At 45.8% G+C, this 26,568-nt stretch overlaps 1 protein-coding gene across 2 annotated transcripts; it reads left to right on the forward strand.

Annotated features, from left to right (window-relative positions):
* Positions 1-21,146, forward strand: TPMT (thiopurine S-methyltransferase). Of its 2 annotated transcripts, none has more exons than XM_006165512.3 (9): positions 1-56; positions 2,929-3,168; positions 3,944-4,036; positions 7,183-7,315; positions 12,128-12,180; positions 12,796-12,870; positions 17,893-17,978; positions 19,975-20,019; positions 20,682-21,146. In XM_006165512.3, exons 2-9 carry the CDS (start codon positions 3,029-3,031, stop codon positions 20,792-20,794), a joined length of 738 nt encoding a protein of 245 aa, XP_006165574.1. In that variant the 5' UTR covers positions 1-56; positions 2,929-3,028; the 3' UTR covers positions 20,795-21,146. The 2 variants fall into 2 exon arrangements, with proteins under 2 accessions (XP_006165574.1, XP_006165573.1); XM_006165511.2 differs by having other exon boundaries at positions 2,987-3,168.
* Positions 21,147-26,568: the final 5,422 nt, after the last annotated feature.

Raw genomic sequence — 26,568 nt, forward strand, 5'->3', positions numbered from 1 at the left:
CTCCAAGGCCCTGGAGCTGCATAGGAGACAGTGGCAGACAACTCACGGCCGACAAGGTAGGTTCCCCAAAGGCGCAGAGAGGTTGTGGGTAAGAAAAGGAAGGGCTGGCTAGGAGTGTGAAAGGAGTCCTGGAATGGGACGTCCTTACCAGCGTGTAATGCCCATACTGAAATGGGGTTCAGGAGCAGAAGCGGGAACCAGGAATTACGAGATCGGTGAGTGGATGCCCTTTCCCGGAGCATTGTGTACTGGTCATTTTTTAGAAAGGAGAAGCACTGTAAGCCTAGTGAGATGCGCTGGGGGCCAGGAGTCTGCCTTGCTCTCTGGTGGTTATGCAGGTGTAGGCACATGTAAAAAATTCACTGAGCCATATTCTTAATATTTGTGCACCATAAGGAAGTTACTCTTCAATTATCTTGGAAACTAAGTCTCTTTGGCTTTTCTGAGCCAATATAATCAGAGACAAAGAGAGGGAAAGTGAGAGATCAGCCCCCCAGGGGGATGGCCGCTGCAATCCCTTCTCCACTCTCCTCTCAGGATTGGGGGCGTGCATGCTCATGTGGCTGGAGTGATTTTCAAGCCATGTTCAGGACTCAAATTGCACAGTTGGTTATGTGGGATCCACTTTCCTCAATATCTATGCCACTTGCTGGCCCCCATAATAAAAGGATTTCTTTTTTTTTTTTTTAAGAGAGATTTTTGGTATAGAGCGTGTGTACTCACCAGAGAGAACAAGAGAGATGGAAAGCGAGAAATCAACTGGGAGGATGGCTATACCGCAATCCCTTCTCCTCTTGGGATTTTGGGCATGCATGCACCTGTGCCCAGTGTGAGTTTTAAGCCACTCGGTCTGAGTCTCAAATCATGGTCAACTATGTGGGAGTCCAGCAATGTAACTATTCCACCATCTGCTGGTCTCATAACAGGGTTTTTTAAGATACAAACCACCACAAAAAGGACTACAGTGGAGACAAAAACCAATAAAAATTTGAAATTTAGAGAGCAGATGGATGAGTGGCAAAGGATTCTGCAGATCCAAGAAAGCTGAATTCTGAACCTACTTGGTAAAGAAAGCCAAGAGTGGGACCAACAGTTAGCGTAATGGCTATGTTGCTGGACTCCCATGTAGTTGACCGTGGTTCACGTCCTAGAACCGGTGGCTTAAACTCACGTGGGGTGCGTGTGCCTGAGTGCCCAAGATCCCCAGAGGAGAATGGAGGAGAAGGGATTGCTGCGTGATCATCCCCCCGGGGGGTGATTTCTCTTTCTCTCTGTCTCTGTCTGGCGAGCGCACGCACCCTATAGCAAAAACCTCTCCAAAAAAATTAAAAAAAAAAAAAAAAAGAAAGAAAGAAAGAAAGAAAGCCAAGAGCAAACTCGTTTCCCTCAAATACTCAGGAATTAGCAGTACCAATACCTCTCCCAGGGGAAGGGTGTGGTTGAAACAAAGAGAATGGCTTGAAATTCTGGTTCAGAAAAGGTCAAATCCTCTGCTTTTTCTCTCCTGTATAAGATGGCTTGCTTGCTTAGCGGTGGGAGAAATCTTAACATATTTTGGGATCACAGAGGTAATTTACCAAGTCATAATAATATGCACCCGAATACTCTTTCAAAAATCTGCTATGACTATCTGGGAATGACAGGAAAGATGGGAGGGTGCTATATGTGCTAGGAAGTGGAAAGAGAGCTAAATGCTTGTCTTCTTACATAGTACTCACAAGTGTGTTGAGAGAGAAGAGAGACAAATAATTTGCTTTTTCAACACCTGCATAGAAAATAGAAAAAATAAGAAATTTATAATGCCAGGTCAAGAGGTCCTACAGACAAATAATAGGGGACCCAGAAAGAGAAATAGAAAGAGAGAGAGAGACATTAATAATTATCTGTATTGCTTAAGATTTTTTTCAAGAATTGAAGAATAATGAAATAGAACCAAAGTGAAGGACAGGATTATGAAGGTGCAAAAACTAAGGGCAAAGAAAAGCTTTGAGAGAGAGAAAAACATTTGCCACATGAAAATTGTCAGGATCAGAATTTCTTAGAACTTAAGCAATAACTCTGGAAGCTAGAAGACACTGCAGCAATTTCTTCAAAGCTGTGAGGGAAATGCTTCCTCACCAAGAACTCTGTAGCCAGCTTTGCTTGGAGGGTGGGGAGCAGTCGGACACAGACCTTTCAGACACAGAGTCAAAAGAACCTTTTCTCTCCCACGCACCGTTTCTCAGGGAGCTAGTACAGGATGTGCCTCACCAATACAAGGGCATAACCAAAAGAAAAAGGAAAAAGAAAACATGGGATAAGGGAAACAGGAGAGTCAGACAACAGAGACATCTCCAGAGTGATGGCCAAGGGAGGCCCAGAGCACAAGCTGTCTAGGACCAGAGAGCAGAGGCTGCAGCCGGAAGAAAAGTCTTCTCCAAGAAAATCGCACTGATAGAATATCTGATGGCCGACGAGATCGAGAGTGTAAGAGAGCAAAGTGCTTATCTAAGGATGCAAACTCTGCATGCTAATTTGAGATGTAGAGAGACATTTCAAGCCTCAACTAAGAGAGCTACAGATGTTTGGGAATGGGGACTGCTCTGCTCATAGCAGATCTGTTGAACTCTTTAAATTGTGTATATTATTACATTAATAAAAGGAAAAAGTACATTTTAAAAGAGATTTTTGAAAGGGAGGAATAAACGAGATGCTAGACAAAATTCTAAGCTTAGAAAAGTTATAAGCTGAGGAATGACCCCTTCTCCCCATTTTTAAACTTAAATCCTTTTATTGTAAGAGCTCTATTTAAAGATCTTTCCTAATGTGTAACATGAGGTATGCCTCTACCACCAGACTCACTGAGAAATAATTATTTGTATGGCTTTTTATTGGATGTTGAAATATTTCTGAAAGCCGCACTGTGAAGGATAATCGGTTTTCATTTAGTTCATCAGTAGAATGCCAATGCCCTTCAATGACAGCATCGCACATATTTCCACTTAAGCTCTGGAAACATCTGCTGTGAGACAAAGGAGTCTACCACAGTATGGACAAGGCAAGAGCTTTACCTGGTGCTGAAGAGTACCCTGACATGGAGGTACAGAAAGGCCGAGTACTGACTCTGGAGGACTGGCGAGACAAGTGGGTGACCTGCAACATTTCATTTCATCAAGAACAAGGACATCAGTAAGCAAAGTTTGGTTTATAGCAGATGTTCACATAGAAATAAGGTGGGGTGCACTATCTGTCTGGCTTTCCGTTTTTAATTCATTCCCATTTTGGCACCTGTGAAATCAGGATGCATCTATGCCACGGCAGTTTAATTGGCAGGGTTTTTTCTTCCCATAGTGCATAATAAATAAATAGGACTTACAACTGATGACATATTTATGAACTATTTTAAAGCCCCTTCAAAAAGCTCATGGAAAAAGTGTATGATGGAAAAAGTATCCATGAATTTTCAATATTTTTGGACCAAAACCAACTTGCACTTTAATTCCATTTTTACACATACTTTTTGAAGCTATTTCTGGGCTCCGAATATATATTTAGTGGATTTACTATAAAATAAAGGTCAAAAAGTTCCTGAGTTTAGGAACTCCCTCCTCATCATAAAAAGAAAAAAGAAAGAAAGAAGTAAATATTTGGAGAATTAATGAAGAATTTTCAAAACATCAAGAAAAACTTTCCAAACATTTTAAAATTACTAAATCAAGAAAGTGCTGGGTATAAGTCAAATTTACTACTAACTAGCTGTGTGACTTAACAAGTCACTTATATCTATGTTTCTTCTTATGTAAACTGGAGGTCATAATAATTATAGTCTACTGAAATGTTGGAAATATCAAATGAGATAACACATTAAAAAGTTCTTGGTATCATACAGTCATACTCCTTTTCTCTGTGCATTGGGCTAATTAAAACAAACTAACAAGAAACTCTTTTTTGGCTTCCTCTCCAGGCTATTAAAGAAGCACTTGGATACTTTCCTTAAGGGTCAAAGTGGACTGAGGGTATTTTTTCCTCTGTGCGGAAAAGCAGTTGAGATGAGATGGTATGAACAGACTGGCATGAACACACTCTCTTGCCTTGATGATGACTTCTTTGAGTGAATATTTAACAGGACGTGGGTTAGAAAATTCCATTCTGATATGGGGGGAGGGGCGGCAGGTGGTGTGGTTGTTAAGGGTGCTGGACTCCCACATGGCTGACTGCTGTTCAAGTCCCAGACCTGGTGGCTTGCTTTCTCACTTTCTCTCTCTCCCCGCCCCTCGCCCCCCGGTCAAATAAGTAAATAAATAAAGTTAAATAAAATAATTCTTAAATAGAAAATTCCATTCTCAGGAAATGCATAGGGATTCTTTATATTTAGTGAACTATTAGTGATGTGTACAAAATTGGAGATAATACTCTCAAACAGTGAGAAATGGAACAGAAACAGGTATGACCTAGTGTTTCTGTATTGAGTTTTGAAGAACAATAATTCGTTTGGAACCATTGGGGGAGAAGAAAACCAGCCCTCCCTCTTACTTTTGGAGTTTTGTGCGTGGTTTAATTTTCTGTTTTTTAAGTTTATTTCTTCCATGAGACAGATACAGCATAATCCCCCAACAGGTTCCCCAGGCCACAGTCTGCCCCTAGTCTCAGCCGGCTTGGATCATGGGCACGTGTGCACACCTGGCACCTCCGGAGGTCCCACAATGCGGACGCAGGACCCTGCCCATGTGGGATCATTTATGTTACTGCCATGCCACCACATGGCTCCAGGCTGTTTTTATAGGTGGCTTAGAGGTTTAGCTAAATTGGGACCAGCAGATGGAGTAATGGTTATGTCGCTGGACTTCCACATGGCCACCCCAGGACCCAGCATGCATGCCCAAGATCCCAAGAGGAGAATGGAGGAGAAGGGATTGTGGTGTGGCCATCCCCCCTGGGGGGTGATTTCTCGCTTTCTGTCTCTCTGTCTCTGCCCTCCAGTGAGCACATGTGCCCTATAACAAAAAAACTCTCTTTAAAAAAAAAAGAAGTTTAGCTAAATTAATTTTGGGGTATTTGAAATGGCGGTGGACAGAAAACTTCAAAATTAATTACAATTTTCAGGCAGGACAGTGTATAGCCTGCTGTTCAGTTCAACTGTCTCTCCATGAGCACATAGGAATACTTGTTACCTGAATTACTGTTAGGAGACCAGTGACAGAGGGCCAGCAGTGGTGAGGGGTGCTGAACTCCCACGTGGCCGACCGCGGTTTGGGTCCCAGACCTGGCTGTTCGCTTTCTCTTTCTCTCTCTCTCTGTTTCTCTCTGGTCAAACTGAAGTAAATAAATAAGCAAATAAATAAATAAATAAAGCTAAATGAAATAATTCTTTCTAAAAAAATTGTAAACAAAACCAGTGATGGAGAAAGTATTCCTTGAGAGTGATTCTCTACAAAGATAACTCACGTAATGCTCAAGTCACTATTACTCTAAAGTCAGAAGCCTCAGTGTCATTGTCTATAGAACTCAGTTGGAATATCAATTCAAAAAGCCTTCTCCTGTGCAAATATCAGTGGCTGACTCACAGAACATGCATGCATTTGTAGTTAATTTTTAAGTAGAGGTAGTGGAATTTTTGTAGCCATGCTACACAATATCAACATGTAGCTGACATTGGGTGTTAACTGGCTTTTAGAACTTAAGATTCAAGTGCACGCACGTGAACACACACACACACACACACACACACACTCTCCCAGCATGGTTTTCAAGCTGCCATGTCTGGGATTTGAACCACTCAGTGGGCCATGTGGGATCTAGCTGCTTTAGCCTCCATGCCAACAGCTGGACCCCTGTATATCCTAACTCACTCACTGAACCAGAAGAGAGAGTTGCTTCAAAAACTACCTACAAAAAATAGTAACTCTAGAAACAGCTTGACTTAGGGTGCTGTCATAAATGGTAACAATGTAGCCTGAGCGAGGTTTTGACACATTAAAGAAAACACTATGATGAAAGAGACCGTGAGATGTAATTGTTGCATATCTGGGGTAAAGCCATTTGTACTAAAAGTGTCAGAGCTGAGCTGCTGTAATTGCATAGAAGTTATATTTTTTAAAGAATTACTTTTATTTAACTTTATTTATTTATTTATGTATTTATTTAAATTTGGCCAGAGAGGGACAGAGTGAGAGCGAGAGAGAGGGAAAGTGAGAAAGCAAGTTGCCAGGTCCAGGACTCAAACCGCAGTTGGCCATGTGGGAGTCCAGTGCCCCTAACCACCACACTACCTGCCAGCCCTGCATGGAAGTTATTATATTACAAGCGTTTTCATTTATATAACTAATCTATACATTCAGGTCAAAACAGACATCATATGTGAGTAAATAAACTGACCACAAGCTAAGGCCGGAAAGTATTAAAATGAGATGTTTAAGATAAGTAGATTTGGGGGGGTGGGCAGCAGGTGGTGTGGTAGTTCAGGTGCTGGACTCCCCAGCTGCTGACGATTCAAGTACTGGACCTGGCGGTTTGCTTTGGTGCTATCCCCCTTTCTCTCTGTCTCTGGTGAGTGCGCATGACCCGTGGCAAAAACCTCTATAAAAAGACAAGACAGATAGATAGATAGATGATAGATAGATAGATAGATAGATAAATTTTTTGATAGTGTTCATTGTAAGGACACGGAAATGCTAAGATTATTATAGAGATGGGTACTAATATTCTAGAGCTCAGCTCTCTAATACAGTCGCTACGAGACACATGTAGCTCTTGGAATCCAAACTACATGAGATTTAAAATTGTTTCTCTGTCATACCAGCCACACCTCTGGTGGGCACTAGCCAGTGTGGTTAATGTATTGAACAGCACAGACATAGACACCTGCTTCCTCATAGAAAATGTTAGTAATCATGAGGGTTTAGAGAAATGAAAGAGCATTTCCAGTAGTCAAATCCACTGGTATTAAATCAGTGTTTTAATATCTAAGTTTCCAAAATGTCATTGTTCCCAAGGTCATAAAGTCGATCGTTCAGAATCCTATTCAATCTGAGGACTGAGAATATGTAGATCTGCTTTCCTACATCCTGTGGAAGTCCTTGACCCTGAATTCATATAAATCCCTTTAAATGAGGAAAAAGGCGTGTTTAAAAGTGTATACATCTTTATTTGGTGATGGATTTGAAATAAAATTTTAAGTGTGTGATTTGTGTGTTTTAAATGCAGGTTTGCAGACTTGGGACACAGTGTAGTTGGTGTGGAAATCAGTGAACTTGGGATACGGGAATTTTTTATGGAGCAGAATCTTTCTTATTCAGAAGAACCAATTGTTGAAATTCCTGGAGGCAAAGTATTTAAGGTTTGTTTTGACTTTGGTAAATAATTGTGTTCATACTCCCACAGAAAAGGTTTTTCTCGGGTGTGTAAATAAGGATAGAATGCAAGGGCCGGATGGTGCCTCCTTATCACAACGACTCACCTAGACAGTGTAGTGCTCATGAAGAGCTTAGCCGTGACAGCGCTGGCTCCCTGCGGTGCTGGAAGCCATGGGGTGAGCATGGTTTAGATCCTGGGTTGGCCTGAAAAAACACTTGAAGCATGTGTGCAGGCACCCAGGATCCCAACTCTGTTAAGAGTTCTCTCGGGACCAGCAGTTAGCGTAATGGCTATGTCGCTGGACTCCCACGTAGTCGACCACGGTTCGAGTCCCGGACCCAGTGGCTTAAAACTCACGCCGGACGCATGTGCGTGCATGCCCAAGATCCCAAGAGGAGAATGGAGGAGAAGGGATTGCGGCGTGGCCATCCCCCCTGGGGGGTGATTTCTCACTTTCTGTCTCTCTGTCTCTCTCTGTCTGTCTGGAAAGCACACGCGCCTTATTGCAAAAACTTCTCAAAAAAAAAAAAAAGAGGAGTTATCTCTCACACACACATACTTTCTGTCATGAAAAAAAAAATAGGTGATAGATACTAGCTAGCTAAATAGATACGAATATAAAAGCTAAAGTCAAGGCCACTTTATTCCTGTTTTGGGGGTTTGTGGGTTTTTCGTTTGTTTTCTGTTGCAGGTCATGCCCGCTCCCTGGAGAGGCTAGAGGGAGTGAGTTAGAGAGGAAGAACGTGAGAAATCATGCCTCTGGGGGGATGAGCACGCTGCAGATCCTTTCTCCATTCTCCTCTCTGGATTTTGGGTACGCACACATGCCCAGCATGTTTCTCAGGCTGCTGAGCCCAGGACTCAGAGTCGGCCACGTGGGTCCAGCTGCCGTACCCACCAAACACCACACCACCGCCTGCTGGCCTTTTTTTCAAATTTTCTTTCTTTCTTTCTTTTTTTTTTTTTTTTTTTTTATTAACAGGCATATTCTGAGAACCTATTGTAGACCAGACTCTGATTAAGACATTGGAGAGATAAAGACCACAGAGTTCCTTCCTACCCGAAAGAATCTCTTAGTTTAGCAGGGAAAAGAAACAAGGACAAAGCCATTTATGATATATGTTGCCAAGTGTAACGACGTAGAGTATTAAGGGGACAGGCAGGAGCGTTGCCCAGCCCAGCCCTGAAGCATGAGGACAGAGAAGGCTGGAGACAGGCAGGGCTCAAGTCCCTGATCCCAGGTGCCTGGGAAGTTAGTACTGTCACCCATGCACTCAACCAGCTGTGACAGTGTCCCTCTGTCATGGAAGTGTCCTATGTAGGTAGGCCTATGGTGTTGTGTCTCTTCTAAACAGGACATATTTTCTTGTCATCCTCCCTAAACAATACAACATAACAACTACGCAATATTTGCAGGAGGATGTGTGGGTTACAGGCAAATACTGTGCCGTTTTATGGAAGGGACTTGAGCATCCGTGGATTTTGGTATCCACAGAGGTCTTGCAACCCAGCCCCCAGCGATACCTTGTATTTCAGTCTGTGCTAAGGGTTTTAGTGAATCATGATGTCACTACATACTATTCTTAAAAGGCCTCACAGGGAATAATTTGAAGGGAAGTTGCCTCCCAGCAGAGACCAGATAGGAGGCCCTGGCAATGATCCAGAAAATAGACCAGAAATTTCTGAGCAAGCAGAGTGATGAGTATACAAAGCACACAGGGTGGATTAAAGCTGTGTTTGCCGTGTCTCACTGGTAGGATTTAGTGACTGAGTGGGGATCAAGGGGTGATGATTCACATTTCTAACTCAGCAGACTGGCTGGATGGTAGAAATTAAAGGAGAGGCAAGTCAAAGAGCAAAGAAAATGAGTTTTGTTCCATAGATGATGAGTTTAAGGGACCTGTGGAATGGCAAAGGTGTAGCTGCAAATGGTTTTCTGTCTCTGAAGTGCAGGGCAGTGCTTGGACTGGAAATGACAGATCTGGGAGTTGTCCTCTTATGGCCAGAATGATCCAGTGGGACTCACTGACCAGCATGGGGATAACAAGGAAATAAATACCACCTCTTTAGTTCACGTTTCTATTGTTATAACCTAATAACATAGACTGGGCAATTTATAAAGAATAAAGGCCAGGACCAGCAGTTGGCGTAATGGCTATGTCGCTGAACTCCCATGTGGTTGACCACGGTTTGAGTCCTAGATCCGGTGGCTTAAACTCACGCCAGGCGTGTGTGCGTGCATGCCCAAGATCCTGAGAGGAGAATGGAGGAGAAGGGATTGTGGTGTGGATATTCCCCCGTGGGGCGATTTCTTGCTTTCTCTCTCTGTTTCTGTCTTTCTGGTGAGTGCATGCACCCTATAGCAAAAACCTCTCCAGAAAAAAAAAGGCTTATTCAGCTCACAATTCTGAAGCTACAAGGTTGAGGGGCCATATCTTGTAGGGCCGTGTTGCTGATTGGGACCCTCTGCAGATTCCCAGTGGCACACAGTAAGGGGCAAGAGCAGCTGTCCGTGTGTCTGTCCCTCTTCCTATAAAGCCATCAGTACCCACTCCTGAGCTTCCCGCTCTTATGACCTTATCTAACCCTAACCACCTCCCAAAGGCCTCACCTCTTAATAGCATGGTTGGATTAAGTTTCCACCCTCTTAATATTATCACAGTAACAGACAAATTTGGACACGAGTTTCGGGGAACACATTCTAACTGAAGCACCACCCAAATGAGAACAGGCAGAAGCGGTTTGCTCTGAAGGAGTCAGCACTGTGTCTGGCAGAGACTCAGGCAGGCGGTGGGGTGGGAAAGCTTCGTGGGAACAGATGCAGAGGCTGCAGCTGTGTGCTGACTGGAGGCTGTGACACTGGGAGGCCGCAGGCGGGCAATGACGGACGGCATCCTCTGTGATGAGGCCGGAGAGCGTGGCTGGCTTCCTCTGGCTGGCCCCGCGATGGGCGCAGGAGTGGTAGAGGTTAGGGAAGATGGCGGGCATCGGCAGGTCACTGCACAGTGTGCTTTGCCTCCCCAGGCTGGTTGCTGCAGAGGTCGTGGGTCAGAGTTCATGAACAGTCTGGCCATTGTCCGTCCATATACTCGGTGTGTGACAAGGTACTTGTTCCTAGATGACTCGCTCAGCTCAGTAGAAAGCCTGGGATCACTTCATTTTACAGCTTCCTCCCACTCTGCTCTCAAATCATTCAAGAGTCCAAGGAGTTTATTTAGTCCAAAGAGGCTCGTCCTGCTCCCAGACTCTTCTTGGAGCAATGGTTTCCAGCCCCAGCTGCACATTTAAAATCTGCCATGCATCGTTTAAAAATTCCCAGTGTTGGGAACCAGCAGTTAGCGAATGGCTATGTCGCTGCACTCCCACGTAGTCGACCGCGGTTCGCGTCCTGAACCCAGTGGCTTAAAACTCACGCCGGGCGCGTGTGCGTGCCCACCCAAGATCCCAAGAGGAGAATGGAGGAGAAGGGATTGCGGTGTGACCATCCCCCCTGGGGGGTGATTTCTCGCTTTCTGTCTCTATGTCTCTCTCTGTCTGTCTGGCGAGCACATGCCCTATAGCGAAAACGTCTCAAAAAAAAAAAAAAATTCCCAGTGTTAAGGTCTCACCCAGGCCAACTGAACCAGAGTCTACAGGGGTGGGGCCCAGCGTCGGTGCCCTTTAAAGCACCCAGCTATTTCAGTCTGCAGCCACGTTGAAACCCCCAGGCTGTTCTCCTTGCCTCGAAGTTCCCTCTCTGGGCTTATTCCAGAGTACTTCCAGGCTGGTCTTCAAAGACCCTTCCTCCTCAGCTAGCAAACCTGGCGCATCATTTCAGAATGAAACCCAGCCTGCCCTGCACCCTAGCTCCCAGACTTCCCACGTACATGTCATTTTATTCTCCCTAGGGTGCGCCCCCACAGTGTACCCCTGTATTGTGAGCAGAGGCACCGAGATACCCTCCAAAAGCCACCTGGTTCTATCCTCCCTGAGGCTCCCAACAGTGCCCCACTGTCTCCTTGTTCTGAGCTCTTGGGCACACAACCCTGAGGGTACGGCCGTCCTTATGGTAACGTCTCTCTGTGCCCATGCCTCTCTGCTGCAGGCCATGTCACTGTGCCGTGGACTGCGTCTGTTCACATGCACTATCTAGACCCAAGGATGGTCCTGCCCACTGGGTGCTCATAAATAAACACTCATCAGTTGACTGAGAGAGGAAAAGGGAGGCAGCTGAACTGTATGCTTCCTGAATAATTAAAAATATCCGGCTGTTTCTATCAGCGTACCTGGTAATTGATTGACCTGCACAGTTATCTTTAGCAGAGTCAAAAGATCAGGGCTGTGTGCAAGTAAACATTCCTAGAATTTTAACGAGCTCGGAAGTGAGTAATAACTAACTGATCTTTAGAACTGCCCTCTTTATGATTTTCCTCTTTGACCTAAAAGAATCCCACATAGATTTTAAAACACAAAAAATAAGGTGCTGTTTAAGTGCAGTGAAATTATTTCGCTTTTATTTTATTTTTTTTCTTTCCATGAGAGAGAGAGCCCTAACAGGATCTTTACACCACAGTGCACCCTCTCTCCCAGGCCAGAGCACAGACACACGCAAATGTGCCTGGTGTGTTCAAGGAGGTCCCGACACGGACCGAGAACTTTGACCAGTGGGCCAGCTGCACTGCCACCTGGCCCCTGTGCAGTAATGTTTAATATGCATTTTCTCTGCCACCCTTGCTTTGCTTCCACCATCTTTGCTTGCTCATTTGAGTATCTCCTAATAAGATAGAAAAAAATTCTTCTCATTGTTTCATTACAGAGTTCTTCGGGGACTATCTCATTGTACTGTTGCAACATTTTTGATCTTCCCAGGTAGGACTAAATACCACATTTGTGCTTCTGAAACTGCATTTGCTAAGCATGGAGGTGGGGCTCTTCGTCACCCTCAGCGTCTTGCGTAGTGTCGTCGATTTGAGTCGGTGATCGGAGTCTGTTCTTTTCATCACAGCACAGCCTCAGTGTACACATTTGTCCTCAATGTGCACAGCTCCCCAACTAGAACCTCATTATGACCAGAGGCAGGTGGGGAAGGGAGGGAGGTCCTGACAGCGTCTTCCTCCCTGCACCTGGGCTTTTAACAGAAAGGCATTGGAAGTACGGAAGAGGCCAGATGCCATCTCCTGAAAGTCCCTGATCCCTGAGCCAGGACTGGGAGCAGAGGCGACACACGCTGTGTTTTGTTCCTCCTGTGTGTTCCGGAGTCATAGCAGGACCAGGGGCTGCAGCCACGGGTTCCTAACATGAGGAGATGGGCAGACCCCCACACCCAGGTCCGCAGCCCCCTGTAGCCAGCTGGAAAGGCAGAGCTGAGCTTCCCACTCCCTGCTGACAGGCGAAGTACCAGCTGCGCTAGGAACCCTCTTCTTGTTAAAAGTGCGATTTTCCTAACAGTGCGTGTTACACTTGTGTCTGCTTTCTTTCTGGTAGAACAAATATTGGCAAATTTGACAGGATTTGGGATCGAGGAGCATTTGTCGCTGTTAATCCAGGTGATCGTGAACGGTAATTCGGTTTCCTTTTTTCTTTTGTTTTTAATTTGGCAGAGGGCACACACATGAGCTAGAGAGCGAGAGAAGTGAGAAATCACCTCCCGGGGTGGGGGGGGGGGTTGGCCTCACCACAATCCCTTCTCCTCTCTTCTCCTCTCAGGGTTCTGGGCACGTATGCACATGTGCCCAGCATGTTTCCCAAGCCTCTGGGTCCAGTACTTGAATAGCACAGTCGGCCATGTGGGACCCAGCTGCCTTAACCTCCATGCCACCTGCTGGCTCCCATCCACAGCCTTTGGCTTTTCGCTTGTGCCTTGTCCTTTAATGTCACTTCAGTTCTCCTATGACTGTCATTTGGTTATCCAACAAATATTTACTCACAGTGTGTTCTGAACACGCAGTATCCTATGCCAGACCTAGGGATATTCGAACACGTCTGTATCGTATTTGGCCTTATAATTTCTGTATTTCTAGCTCTTCTTTCTCTCAAACATCTACGTACATTTCTAGGTCTGTTTTGCATTTTCCATGTGATACCAGTGTCCTTTATTAACTCAGAGTATTGCCCAAGGACACTTAGTCTCCAGAGAACACCACATGTGTACATGACACTCGTATAATGTGTAGGGTCCCCTCCCTAGGGAGGGTCACTCTCTTCTCTGAGGTCAGTCCTGCGGGGCTCTGGTTTGTGTGGTAAAATCTACAAGCCAGTGGAGGGCAATGGAAGTCACCAAGTGCAGACCAGGGGCTGACTGTGCACACGAGGCTGGTCATGTCCCTGCATCTGGCGTGGTGTAGACTTGGCATATACGTGGGAGCTTAGGGAGTGGTTGTTGAGTGAGTGAATAAAAGCGGACTGGACTCAGTGAGGGAAGTAACACTGTTCCTGCCAGCCTGCCCTCTTCTGTCTGACAGTAAAAGCCATCTAAGCGACCTCTGAACTGTTTAATTCATGCTCTACACAATTCGCAGACCCTCTGGAACTCTCACGCAAGAACTCCAGTTCCAGCTCATCCACAGACTCTATGTCCTCCTTAGCTCTTCCGCCCCGCCTCACACCTCCCCTCCCAGCCATGTACATACGCTGGCGTGTGCTGTCACAGCCCCATGCACCCTGAGAACATGCTGGCTCTGTTACCAACACTTACTTACTCTGATACTCAGTATCTCAGTGCTTGGTGTATTGGTGCTCTATCTAAATATTGTTCGTTCCAGCATCTTCCACTTGGACTGCACACTGTTAAGTCCTGATATGTTTCTTTTGTTGTTGTTTTTAGCTTGGCTACAGGGTGCAAGCATTTGCTGGGGAGACAGAGAGAGACAGAGAGAGAGAGGAAGGGAAGGTGAGAAAGCACTCCCCAGGGGAGATGGCCATGCTGCAATCCTTTCTCCTCCATTCCCCTCTCAGGATTTTGGGCATACACACATGCACCCCCAGTGTGATTTTTTAAACCACTGGGTCCAGGACTTGAACTACAGTTGGCTATGTGGGAGTCCAATGCCTTACCTACCACACCACTGCTGGCCCTGCCTGGCTTGATATTCAAGCCACCAGGTCCAGGACTTGAACCACACAGTCAGCCAAGTGGGATCCAGCCACCTTAACTTTCACACACCTGCTGGCCCACTGTTTCCTTTTTCTCACTAAAGGGCATGTGCACTCACCAGAGAGACACAGAGAGAGTGAGAGAGAGGAGATAGCACCAGGGAATGGTCACACCATAGGCCCTTCTCCATTGTTGCCTCCCTTTGAGATTTTGGGCAGGCACACACAAGCCTGGCATGTATCTCCAACCTCCAGGTCTGGAGCACAAACCTCAGGGTTGGCCATGTACGATCCAGCTGCCATCACCAGGCCGTGGAGGCAGCCCAAGCACGGATGTGACCATCAAGTCTCTTGCCTAACACCAGTCAGTGGGGCACACCCAACTCACTTTTCTGAATTTGTAAGAAGGGTTGAGAAAGCCCCATCTCATGAGGGATGAGCTCTGTCAGTCCTAGGGCACCCCGCTGAACAGTCCGGCTGATCACCTTCCTCGAGGCAGCACGTTCTCTCCCACCCCTTTGTAAGAACAAGATTGGAAAGGTCTCTGCTCACGAGTGCACTCTGGGCTGCTGCTTTTGCTCACAAGGCCCCCCTCCAGCTGCTCTGAGGAAGGGGAGTTGATGTCGAAATGCAAAAGGGAACGGCAGAGCTAAGCCTGCATTCTGACAGTGCAGCAACACTAAGCCCTTCACGGGTGTGAGTTCTGTTCTCACAGCAACTTCTGAGGGACCTGTTAGTCTCGTCCCCACTACAGGTGAGGAAGCTGAGTCACACGGAAGTCAAGAAGTTACCACGCTTACAAGGCCCGTACGTGGAAAGGTTAGGTTTGAGCTCAGGCTTGCACAAAGTCCACTCCCGACTCCAAACGCACGGCCTCCCTGGTTTCCCGCGGGACTCTGGACAGGGTCAAAGTCCAGCCAGGCTGTGTGGCAGCCGTAACAACAAGGCACAGATGCCTCCCTTGGAGCAGGCAGCTCCGGCCACTTCTCTCGGCTGTCCCTGTCTGCCTGTGTACGAGACATCTCCTCTGGCCCTCTGTGTATGCCACTCAGTTCCCACATGGCCGTGACAGCCTCAGCCTCAGCTGCACCCACCATGCTGCCCAGAAGGCCCTGCTCTGTACAGAGGCCTCAAGCCAGCAGGCAGCTCCTCTCTGGCCTCTTCATACAGTGCCAGGTGGAGTCCCCCAACTGTCCACTCCTTGTTCTGAACCAAGCCCAGCCTGGCTGCCAGTCAGTGCCCTGAAGGGTCCGATTAGGGTCAAGTCCCCACTCTGAACTCATCGGACATGTCTAGCTGGGACATCAAGTTACCTGCTCTCTGAGATGTCTGTTCAAGGGACAGGCCCACCAGCAGTCTTGGCCTGCATTCGTGGTTTAAACCACATTCACAGCCTTGAATGTGGTTTAATCACTTTGAATATCTGCCTGCTTGGTAGTCATATCTTTCTCTAGCTAAATACAAGGATCTTTAAAAAGTTCATGAAGGGCTGGCAGGTGGCATGGTGGTTAAAGGCACTGGACTCCCACATGGCCGACCATGGTTCAAGTCCTGGACCTGGTGGCTTGCTTTCTCTCTCTCTCTCCCTCTCTGGTCAAATTTAAATAAATAAATGAAGTTGAAAAAAAAAAAGTTCATGAAAAACTGGAACCATGAGTTTATTTTGGCACAAAAACAAAATTGAAATCCATGCATAGATTTTTTGAGATACACATTTTCCATGAACTTATTGAAGGCCTCTCCTAGAGGAAAGGGACTATTTCACGTCACGTCCATATGCCCCTAAAGCAGTCCCAGCTGCCAGGGCACTTGTGAAACTACAGCATCCCAGGCCCCACCACAAGTCGCCTGAATCTTCAGTCAGGACAGAGTTCAAGCCAGCTGGTTCTTTTACCCAGACTGACCTGGAACGACTGCCCTGGAGCATGGCAGTCCTTCAGGAAGTTCATGTCCAAGGTCACCAGAGCCCCAAGTACTGTGTCAGGCTGAAGGCCTGTGCTTATCCGTAAGTGATGTCCTCTGGTCTGACTGGCTCTCAAACCCAGCCTCTGTGCATTCTCATATAGTTCCCATTTCCCAGCTTAGGCAGGACACATAATTGGCTAAGCCCATTTCTTGCTTTCAAAATGAGAAGCATGAGCTAGCCCTGTAGACTAGTGGTTAAGGGAGGGGATCCCTCATGCCTGAAACCCAGAGAGGAGGGGGAGAGAGAGAAGGGATCGCAGCATGACCATTCCCTGTGGGAAGGGAGCGGTTATGCTTTCTTACTACCTACACCATCTCTTCTCCAATGAGCGCAAAAAAATAAATTTCGCAAGGGCGCATGTGCTTCCCAAAGAGAGAGGGAGAAGAAAAAAGCACCCCTAGTACCTGGCCATGCTGCAAACCCTTCTCCCCACTTCTCCACCCTGTTAGGACTTAGGGCATGCACACACATGCCTGGCATTTTTTTCAAACTGCCAGAGCCAGGATTTGAACTGTGCAGTTGGCCACATGGAATCCAGCTCTCTTAACCATTAGGCCATGGGGCTGGTCCATTTTATTTTATTAACATCTTTTTCTCTCCTGAGAAATAGATGTTAATAAAATAAAATGGAGAGAGAGGAGCGCACTGAGTAGGGTCTCACTGTGATTCTCCCTCTGAGCCTTCCAGGACTTTCCCTCCTCTCCGGGCTTTGGGCACACGCACACACGCACTCACGCACTCTGTGTTTCTCAGGGCTGCATCTGGGACCCAAGCCTCACAGTTGGGATGGCCATGTGGGACCCAGCCACCTTAACTGCCAAGGCACAGATTGGCAAAATTTTAAAAAGTAAATTAAAAAATAGGGGACCAGCAGTTGGGATGATGGCTATGTCACTGGACTCCCATGTACTCGACTGTGGTTCAAGTCTCAGACCCGGTGGCTTAAACTCATGCCGGGCACGTGTGCGTGCATGCCCAAGATCCCAAGAGGAGAAAGGAGGAGAAGGGATTACGGTGTGGCCATTCCCCCTGGGTGATGATTTCTCATTTTATGTCTCTCTGTCTCTCTCTTTCTGGCGAGCGCATGCACCCTATAGCAAAAAGCTCTCAAAAAATATTTTTAAATAAATTTTTAAAATGAGAATCAATTTCATGTGATTGGTAGGAGAATTAAACTTAGTAATGTCCTGTCCTGACCCTCATCCCCTCCAGCCTTTGCCTGTGTACAGAAATGTAACATGGGGGCCGGCAGGTGGCATGGTTAGGGCGCTGGACTCCCACACGGCTGACCGCAGTCCAGGTCCCAGACCTGGCAGCTTGCCTTCTCACTTTGCTCTCTCTTCCTCTCACTCTCTCTCATTCTGTCCCTCTCTCTGATAAAATTGAAAGAAAGGAAGGAAGGAAGGGGGGAAGGAAGGAGGGAGGGAAGGAGGGAGGGAAGGAGGGAGGGAGGGGGAGAAGGGAGGGAGGAAGAAAAAAAAAAGAAAAGAAATGTAACACGGACCTTCTCGTCGTCTTTTTAGCTACACAGGTATAATGCTGTCCATACTGAGGAAAGGATTTCACTACCTCCTGTCTGTCTTATGTTATGATCCAACTAAACACGCAGGTAAAGTGGCTGGTGCTCTTGTCCTGTTGCCTAGCTTCAGATCAGGCCTACGGCCTGGGGAGTGTTAGCTTCTCCTGCTGTGTCTCACAGGAAGCTGACTGCTCATACCCCTGAAGGCCATTCTCTCTGGGCCACACGATACATGTTTAAATTTCCTTCCCCCGTTTTGTTCTCCATGCATAGCTCTAACTATAAAAGGTGGGTGTGGGGGGTGTGGATGGCCCTAACATAGACAAGAACCTCATGAGCACCAGAACAGGAGGAAGGAGAGTGCTGCTGCCCTGGCCTGGATGTTGCTGTCCACCTCATCCGCGGTGGCAGTGGCAGCCGGATGCCTACACAATCACACACACGCACAACCTCCAGAGAGGGCCAGAATGAGCTGCGGATACAGCAGTAGGGGTCGTGCAGGAAAACCTCTAAAGTGTTGCAGCTTTCTTGATTTCTGAAATTAGCAAATATGTTCTTTTATAATTCTATTCGTTTTAAATCGTAGAAGGAATGTTTTCTGATGGACTCAGTCTTTTTAAATTTATATATTTCTTTTTTCTATGAGTGAGAAAGAGAGAGACAGCACCCGCCAGCAGGGTCCTGAGACTGCAGTGCACCCCCAGCCTCAGCCAGCCCTGGATCACAGGCACTCGCACACCCAGCATGCACTGGGAGTCTCTGGCCAGGAGCCCAGAGCCTTCCCCTGCTGGTCAGCCTCGCACAGTGCTGTGTTACCACTGCCGCCGGCCAGCTCCTAGGCTCATTCTGGTGCACTAAAACACTGAAACTTAACATCTGTCATGGCTGGACTTCTTTTTTATTTTTTTAGACAGGGTCTTGCTCTGATCAGCCTCCCAAGTAGCCAAGATTACAGGCCCATGTCACATGCCAGCTTTTTAGGGTGGCCTCGGTCTGCCGAACAGCATCTACCCAGTGGCTGGGCTGTGGCGGGACTTTGATTTTCAGGAGGAAGTGAAAATCAAATACATGGACTTTTGATTTATAAAAGTTCACTTTTTATTTCTCATTGAACTTGCTTAAAAAGTGCCTTCTTTTATAAATGTTGACACATGCTACCAATTTTTTGTTTGAACAAATTAAGTCTTAAAATCATTAAAAGATGAAGCCTAGTGTCCCTAATTAAGTCTGAGATGATCAGACTGAAGTAGAAAGTAAGGGGGAGGAAATGAGCTCGGCGGATCGGATCTGAATCCCATCGTGGACAGCAGGTGGAAGGAAGTCTGTGCGAAGACGGCACAGGAGGCCCTGACGGGGCTGGAAGCTTAGACGGCACTCTCACAGGGCAGAGGTTCAGGTCCTATAAAGTCAGTGTCCCACAGCAGAGTGGGAGCGCGTGGGAGCCAGCAGGAAGCCAACACCCCCGGAGAGGTGAAGGAAACCCCAGGGAAGTCTGCTGGCAGTCTCTGCTCTGGCGTCACGCTGCCAGGTCCCACGCTGGCTTGTCTGTCTCACTGAAGCTGGAGCTGACATGGCCATCCCCTCTGCAAGCCAACTCACTTCTTTTTTTTTGAATAATAAATTTTCATTCCTCCCACCCCCTTAAATTGCCAGAGGTCACATGCACTTACCAGAAAGAGAGTGGGAGAAAGCAACCCCCAGCGGGGCTAATCACACTGCAATCCTTTCTCCTCCATTTCTCCGCCTGTCAGGATTTTTTTGAGCATGCAGGCACACATACCCAGCATGTTTTCCAAGCCTCCAGAGCCAGGATTTGAACTGCAGTAGGCCACGTGGGAACTGGCTTTCAATGCACAAGCCTTACCTGGTGTACTGTGGGGCCAGCCCACCAACTTACTTCTTTGGTATGAGATTTGCAAAAGAAGACTCAGAACAGGCCACCTCGTCCCTATTTGTATAATTAAGCTGAAACAGTAAGTACACCTAGGTCATGAGAAACAAGCTCAGAGGCAGGCCCTGAGAATTTATTTTTCTTTAGAACTAGATTTATAAAAATGAGTCCTCACTATGTTTCTCTTTTCCCCAGGCCCACCATTTTATGTCCCAGATGCCGAAGTTAAAAGGTTGTTTGGTAAGTTACAGACCTATGCAGTAACTTTAAAAGCGAAGTCAGCAGTCAGCTGTTTTGAACTGTTAGTGACCTACTGGTACCCAGAGGTATATCCAATTAAAAGGTAGACACCATTTTACTAAAGGATGTTTTGTCCTAGAAAAGTAACCAACCTTTGTAATATATCTTTTTAGCTATATGTGTTATTTTAAAGACATTTGAACTTTTCTAGAGAGATGGTGTTTATTTCTGCTCTTGGAAATTTTGAGATGATAACAATTCAAAGGTCAGAATATTTGCCCTTAGTGTCTCCCATTTTCACTGAAAGGAAGAGAAAGACTTCCAGTAGACTGTTTTTAACATCTTTTTTTTCTTTTTAATTGCCAGAGGGCACCTGCACTCACCAGAGAGAAAGTATGCCCAATGGAATATGGCCATACTGCAATCTCCTCTCCTCCATTCTGCCATCCGGTAGCGATTTGAGGCACATACGCACACACCTGGCATGTCTCTTAAGCCACTAGGGCTGGGCTTCAAACTGCAGTCAGCCATGTGGGATTGGGCTCCCTTAACCATTAGGCTGTGGGGCCCACCCTGTTTTTAACATCCTCTTAAATATTTTTAGAAGCCCTGATGTTATTCTTCATAACATGCTAACTTGTAAACCTTCCTTCCTGTTCCAGGTACAGCATGCAATATCCAGTGTCTTGAGAATGTTGATGTTTTTGAAGAACGACATAAAAATTGGGGAATTGACTGCCTGTTTGAAAAGTTATATCTACTTACAGAAAAGTAAATGAGACACAAATAATAGCAACATGTTTTTTAAGCAGCTGAAAATATGCTAGGAACTGAAAATATAATGAATTTAAGTTTTTTAATTATTCATAAATCATATCATAGATTTTTCCTCAAAAATGCATAGAAATTTTTAGGAAGATACAAATGCTAAAATATTAAGGTAGATCCTTTCTGTCTTTCTGTCTCTCTCCAGTGAGTGTGCCCTAAAGCAAAAATCTCTCAAAAAAAAAAAAAATAGATTCTTTGGGAAGGGGAGTGTGATTGGGAGTAAAAGATGACACCTGTATGATTTATTTACAGCTTGCAAGAATATCTTACATCAGCATTGGTTACTTGTATAATGGGGGGAAAAAAGAAAAATGCAATGCATAAAATGTAAAGAAATATAATAGATATATGGGACCAGCAGGTGAGGTGGTGGTTAAGATGTTGCATTCCCACATGTCAGCCACGGTTTGAGTTCCAGACCCAACACCTTGAAAATCACTTCAGGCATGTGTGCATGTGTACCCAAAATCCTGAGACGAGAATGGAGGAGAAGGGATTGTGATGTGTCCATCCTCCCTGGAGGGTGATTTCTCATTTTCCCTTTCTCTTCTCTCTCTCTCTCTTCGACAAGCACGTGTGTCCTGTGGCAAGAGCCTAAAAAAAAGGAAAAGAAAAAAAAATAGACATACAGAAACTGACATTCTTCCTAACCTTTTAAATCACTGCAGAAATGTAATGCTTGGATACAGCTCGAGCTGGTCCAAAACATCACACACTAACTTTCACTAAAATTCTTATACTCAATCTTAACACCCCTTCACATGTTTTATCCACATATAATTTTATATGTATTAGAATCAAGGAACAAATAAAAATTTTACTGAAACCAACTTATATGAAACAAAATATTTTCCCAAACTATAAGAATAAATTATTTAAAAAAACATTTTTCAGAGTTCATCTTTCATTTTCCCCCTAATTTAATACTGTTTAAGTGATCGAATCGTTTTCTTTTCAAATTTTCTATAGGATACATGCACTTACCATAGAGAGAGGGAGACACACCTAGGAAAGAGGGAGAAATCACTCCCAAAGAGGTGAGTGCACTCCCGAGAATACAGGAGAAGGGATTGCAGCGTGGGCTTCCCCCTGGGGGGTGATTCTCACTTTTCCTCTCACTGTGTCTGTCTGCCCACTCTTGGAGCTCATGCACCCTAAGGCAAAAACCTCTTTAAAAAATAAAAAATAAATAAACCCAAGAACATTGGTTGGGCTGGAATCCCAGAGCCACCAAAGCTGGTAGTGTAGTACTACCATTTGCCCTACAGGGGACAGCAAAGGATCAAAAAGAAGGTAGGACAGGCTGGCAGGATGCCAGGAAGGTCAAAGTTCAGCCACAGTTAGCCATGTGTCCTGATTTTTGGATAGTTTTAAATGATGCCGGGCAGACAAAGGGATCATGGAAGTCAGTCTGAAACGCGTCTTGAGACAGTAGAACTCCGACTGGGCGCAGACATGGTCAAGCTCTGCTGTTCCGGGCAGGAGCCACACACCGTGTGTGGTTGTGGAGCACCTGAAATGGGGCTGAGTGAACTGGAATGTGCCGTGAGTGTAAAACACACACTGGGTTTCATTTTGTACACACGAACAAGTACCAAACTCACTCATGTTTTTATAATGGCTTACATATCAGAAAGGCAGTATTTTGGATATCTGGGTTAAATAAAATATGCAATCAAATTAATTTAGTTGGTTTCCTTTTGAATTTTTTTTTTTATTTACCAGAGGGTATATGAGCACTTGCCAGAGGGAGAAAGCCACTTCCAGTTGGGCGTGGTCACACCACAGTCCCATAATCCCTTCTCCTCCATTTCTTCATCCTGTCAGGATTTGGAACAAGCATACACATGCTTCTAGGATGTTTTTCAAGCCACTGGGAATGGGATTCAAACTGCGTGGTCAGCTCTGTGGGATCCGGCTCCACAGGACCAGCCAGACATTTTTTTTTTTTTTAATTTAATTTTAATTATGGGACCAGCAGGTGGTATGGTGGTTAAGGCACTGGACACTCCCATATGGCTGACCACATTCAAGTCCCTGACCTGGTGGCTTGCTTTCTCACTTTCACACACTCTCTCTCTCTGTGGTCAAAATGAATGAATGAATAAATAAAATTAAATAATTCTTTTAAAAATTTTAATTTTAATTGAAAGAAAGAACTATTATTGGTGGCCAGCAGATGGTGTAATGGCTAAGATGATGGGCTCCCATATGGCTGACTGTGGTTCGAGTCCCGGACCTGGCAGCTGGAAAGATGCCAGGCACATGTATGTGCGTGCCCCAAATCCTGAGAGAATGGAGAAGGGATTGCAATGTAGTTATCCCCTGGGGGGTGAGGGTGTTTTCTCACTTTCTCTCTCTCTCTGTATCTCTGTCTCTCTCTAGAGAGTGGACACACCTGTGACAACAACCTGAAAAGTAAAAAGTTGTCAGAGGGCGTATAGGCTCACTAGAGAGAAGCAGAGTGTGGGTGCAGGGGGAATGAAAAAGCACCCTCCCCACCGTAGAATGTGGTCATGCTGCGATCATGTCTCCATCCTATAGGGGTTTGGGGCATGCATGTACACATCCCCAGCAAGTTTAGAATGGGACTCAAACTGCATAGTTGGCCACGTGGGATCTAGCCTCCTCTAAGCACTTGGCTGTGGGGCCAGCCCTCATTTACTTCCTTTTTAGCTTTCTAAATGTGGGACCAGCCGCTGGCGTATGGCTATGTCACTGGACTCCCATGTAATTGACTGAGGTTCAAGTCCTGGACCTGGACCCAATGGCTTAAACTCACTCTGGGCACATGTGCATACGTGCCCAAGATCCCAAGAGGAGAATGGAGAAGGAATTCCAATGTGGCCATCCCCCCTGAGGGGTGATTTCTTGCTTTCTGTCTCTCTGTCTCTTTCTATAGTGAAAACCTCTCCAAAAAAAAAAAAAAAAAAGAATGTACTACTAGAGGCACCAGGAGGTGGCATAATGGTTATGTCGCTGGACTTCCATGTAGTTGACCACAGTTCGAGTCCCAGACCTGATGGCTTAAAACTAACACTGGCTGCGTGTGTGTGCATGCCTAATATTCTGAAAGGAGACGGAGGAGAAAGGATTGCTACGTGGCCATCCTCCCTAGGGGGGTGGTTTCTTGCTCTGTGACTCTCTGTCTCTGTCTCTCCAGCGAGCTCACATGCCCTATAGCAAAAGTCTCTCTTAAAAAAAAAAAAAAAGAGGAAAAGTGTGGCTACTAGAAAGTTAAATATTATATTATTTTTTTGGAAACACATGATGCATTTTTGCATAAAAAATACATCAGGAGTTTCCCAATGACCCGATAGTTGACTCTTGGACAGTATGGGTTTGAACTGTCCTGATCCACTTACACATGGATTGTTTCTTTCAATAAATATTGCAAAGAGATTTTCTTTATGGTTTCCTTATTTTTCTCTAGCTTACTGTAAGAATACAGTATATACTACATATAACATGCAAAGTATGTCTTAATTGACTATGTTAGGTAAGTTTCCTGGCCAACAGCAAGCTATTAGTTAGTACTTTAGTTTTGGGGAAGACACATGAATTTTTGACTGTGTAACCTCAGATTTGTTCAGAAAGAAAGAAAAGGGAGAGAGAAGGAAAGTAAGAATCCCCCTCCCCCTCAGGGCAATGGTCATGCCACATTCTCTTCTCCTCCATCCTCCTCTCAGGATTTTTTTTTTTTTTTGAGAGATTTTCACTGTAGGGCGCGTGCACTCGCCAGACAGACAGAGAGAAACATAGAGACAGAAAGCGAGAAATCACCCCCCAGGGGGGATGGTCACGCCGCAATCCCTTCTCCTCCATTCTCCTCTCGGGATCTTAGGCACGCACGCACACGCGCCCGGCGTGAGTTTTAAGCCACCGGGTCCGGGACACGAACCGCGGTCGACTACGTGGGAGTCCAGCGACATAGCCATTACGCTAACTGCTGGTTCCCTCCTCTCAGGATTTTGAGCACATACACATATATGCCTGGTGTGTTTATCTTTTTTCTTTTCTTTTCTTTTCTTTTTGAAAGAGAGGTTTTTGCAATAGGGCACATGCATTCACTGGAAAAACAGAGAGAAAGTAAGAAATCACCCCTGGGGTGGAGGGGATGCCACGCCGCATCCTTTCTCCTTTCCCTTCCTGGGATTTGGGCATACACATACATGTACCTGACATGAGTTTCAAGCCTCTGGGTCTTGGACTGGAACTGTGGTTAGCCTGGTGGGAGTCCAGCACCTTAACCACTACACCATCTGCTGGCCCCACCTGGTGTGTTTTCACATTGCTGGGACTGGGACATGAACTGCATAGTCAGCCATGTGGGATCCAGCCAATTTAACCACAGTGCCACCCACTGGCCCCTATATTTCTATTAGATAATACTAGTTCTAAAAATATTCCGGTTTTGGCATTCTGAAAGTATTTCCTGATTTAAACACTACTTCAGAAAGAATTATATATGTGATACGATGTGATTTTCACTAGAAATGTATGTGGAATGGAAAAGTACTGAAAATGCAGTATTTGGTTGGTTACTAGGAAATCTTCGTACCATGCAACACTTACTAAGAAAATGTTCTTTCTTATCTTACATTCAAACTCTCTCTAGGGGCTTTAATGAGGAATAAAATCCCCTGTTTGCTCAGAAGTATACCACTTAAGAGTGAATGGAGGCCTACAGGTGCCATGGTGCCTTACCCATAAGGCACTGGACTCCCACATGGCCAACCACAGTTTGAGTCCCAGACCTCGTGGCTTGCTTCTCACTTTCTCACTCTTTATCTCTCTCTCTGGTCAAATTTTAAAATAATAATAATAATAAATGAAATTAAATAGGATAATTATTTTAAAAAAGAAAAGAGGGTGAGTGATCATGATCCCTAACTGAGCAGAAATGATCTAATAGACGCTTTTGCAGAAGACATGTGGGAGGAACTCTGAGAATGAGACCATGATACCACAGTGGGTTCCTGAGGGAGAATATGCACCTCCTGTTGATGACCCCTATGGACAGCAATCCTCTCTGGTTTTGCTTTGAGCTGGGCTGGGAAGCACTGAAGGCAGTGATAGGGAAGGAGTCACCGCAGTGCAATGGTTCTCTAGGCCAGCCATTACTAAGACCGGAGGAGCCCGGAAGGGACATTCCAAACACCTGCAGTGAGACTGATGGACAGAAGCGGCTGAAAGACTGGGTCTGAGCCCGTTGGAGCCGAGATAGCAGATGGCAGCTGTAGCCACCCCTGTCTAAACTTCAGACTCGCTATGCCTTCGCTGTTCTGGACTAGTGTGCTCCATGGCCCACCCGCCTGCACGCAACAGTCCACGGTACCCAGGACAACACTCCGTACTACCCGGGTTGGCTGGAAAATGGGAGGCAGCCCTCCTATCTTTCTTCTTGGAGGGGCGACACTGCTCACCCATCAGCTTTCCCAGGCTGCTGCACCTTTGGAGTGATCGGCTCTACACACGTTCCGTAATAAACTGGGCTTTCTCTCGCAAAGGCTGCCTCTTGAATTCTTCCCTGTGCAAAGCCAATGACTCTTACACCCTGGTAGAAACCCCGTGGGCTGTCTCCCTGGTCACATTAGTCACCTAGGCAGCTTTCATAAATCCTAGCTGCTGAGACCACACCCTGACTGGGGATGAGACCAGGTGTTTACTATGTGCAACCAAGTTTGAAAATAGTTACGGGAATCGTTAAAGCGTGCGGGT

The sequence above is a fragment of the Tupaia chinensis genome, unplaced genomic scaffold (genome assembly GCF_000334495.1).
Source record: "Tupaia chinensis unplaced genomic scaffold, TupChi_1.0 Scaffold143936_1, whole genome shotgun sequence".
Taxonomy (NCBI): Eukaryota; Metazoa; Chordata; class Mammalia; order Scandentia; family Tupaiidae; genus Tupaia; species Tupaia belangeri.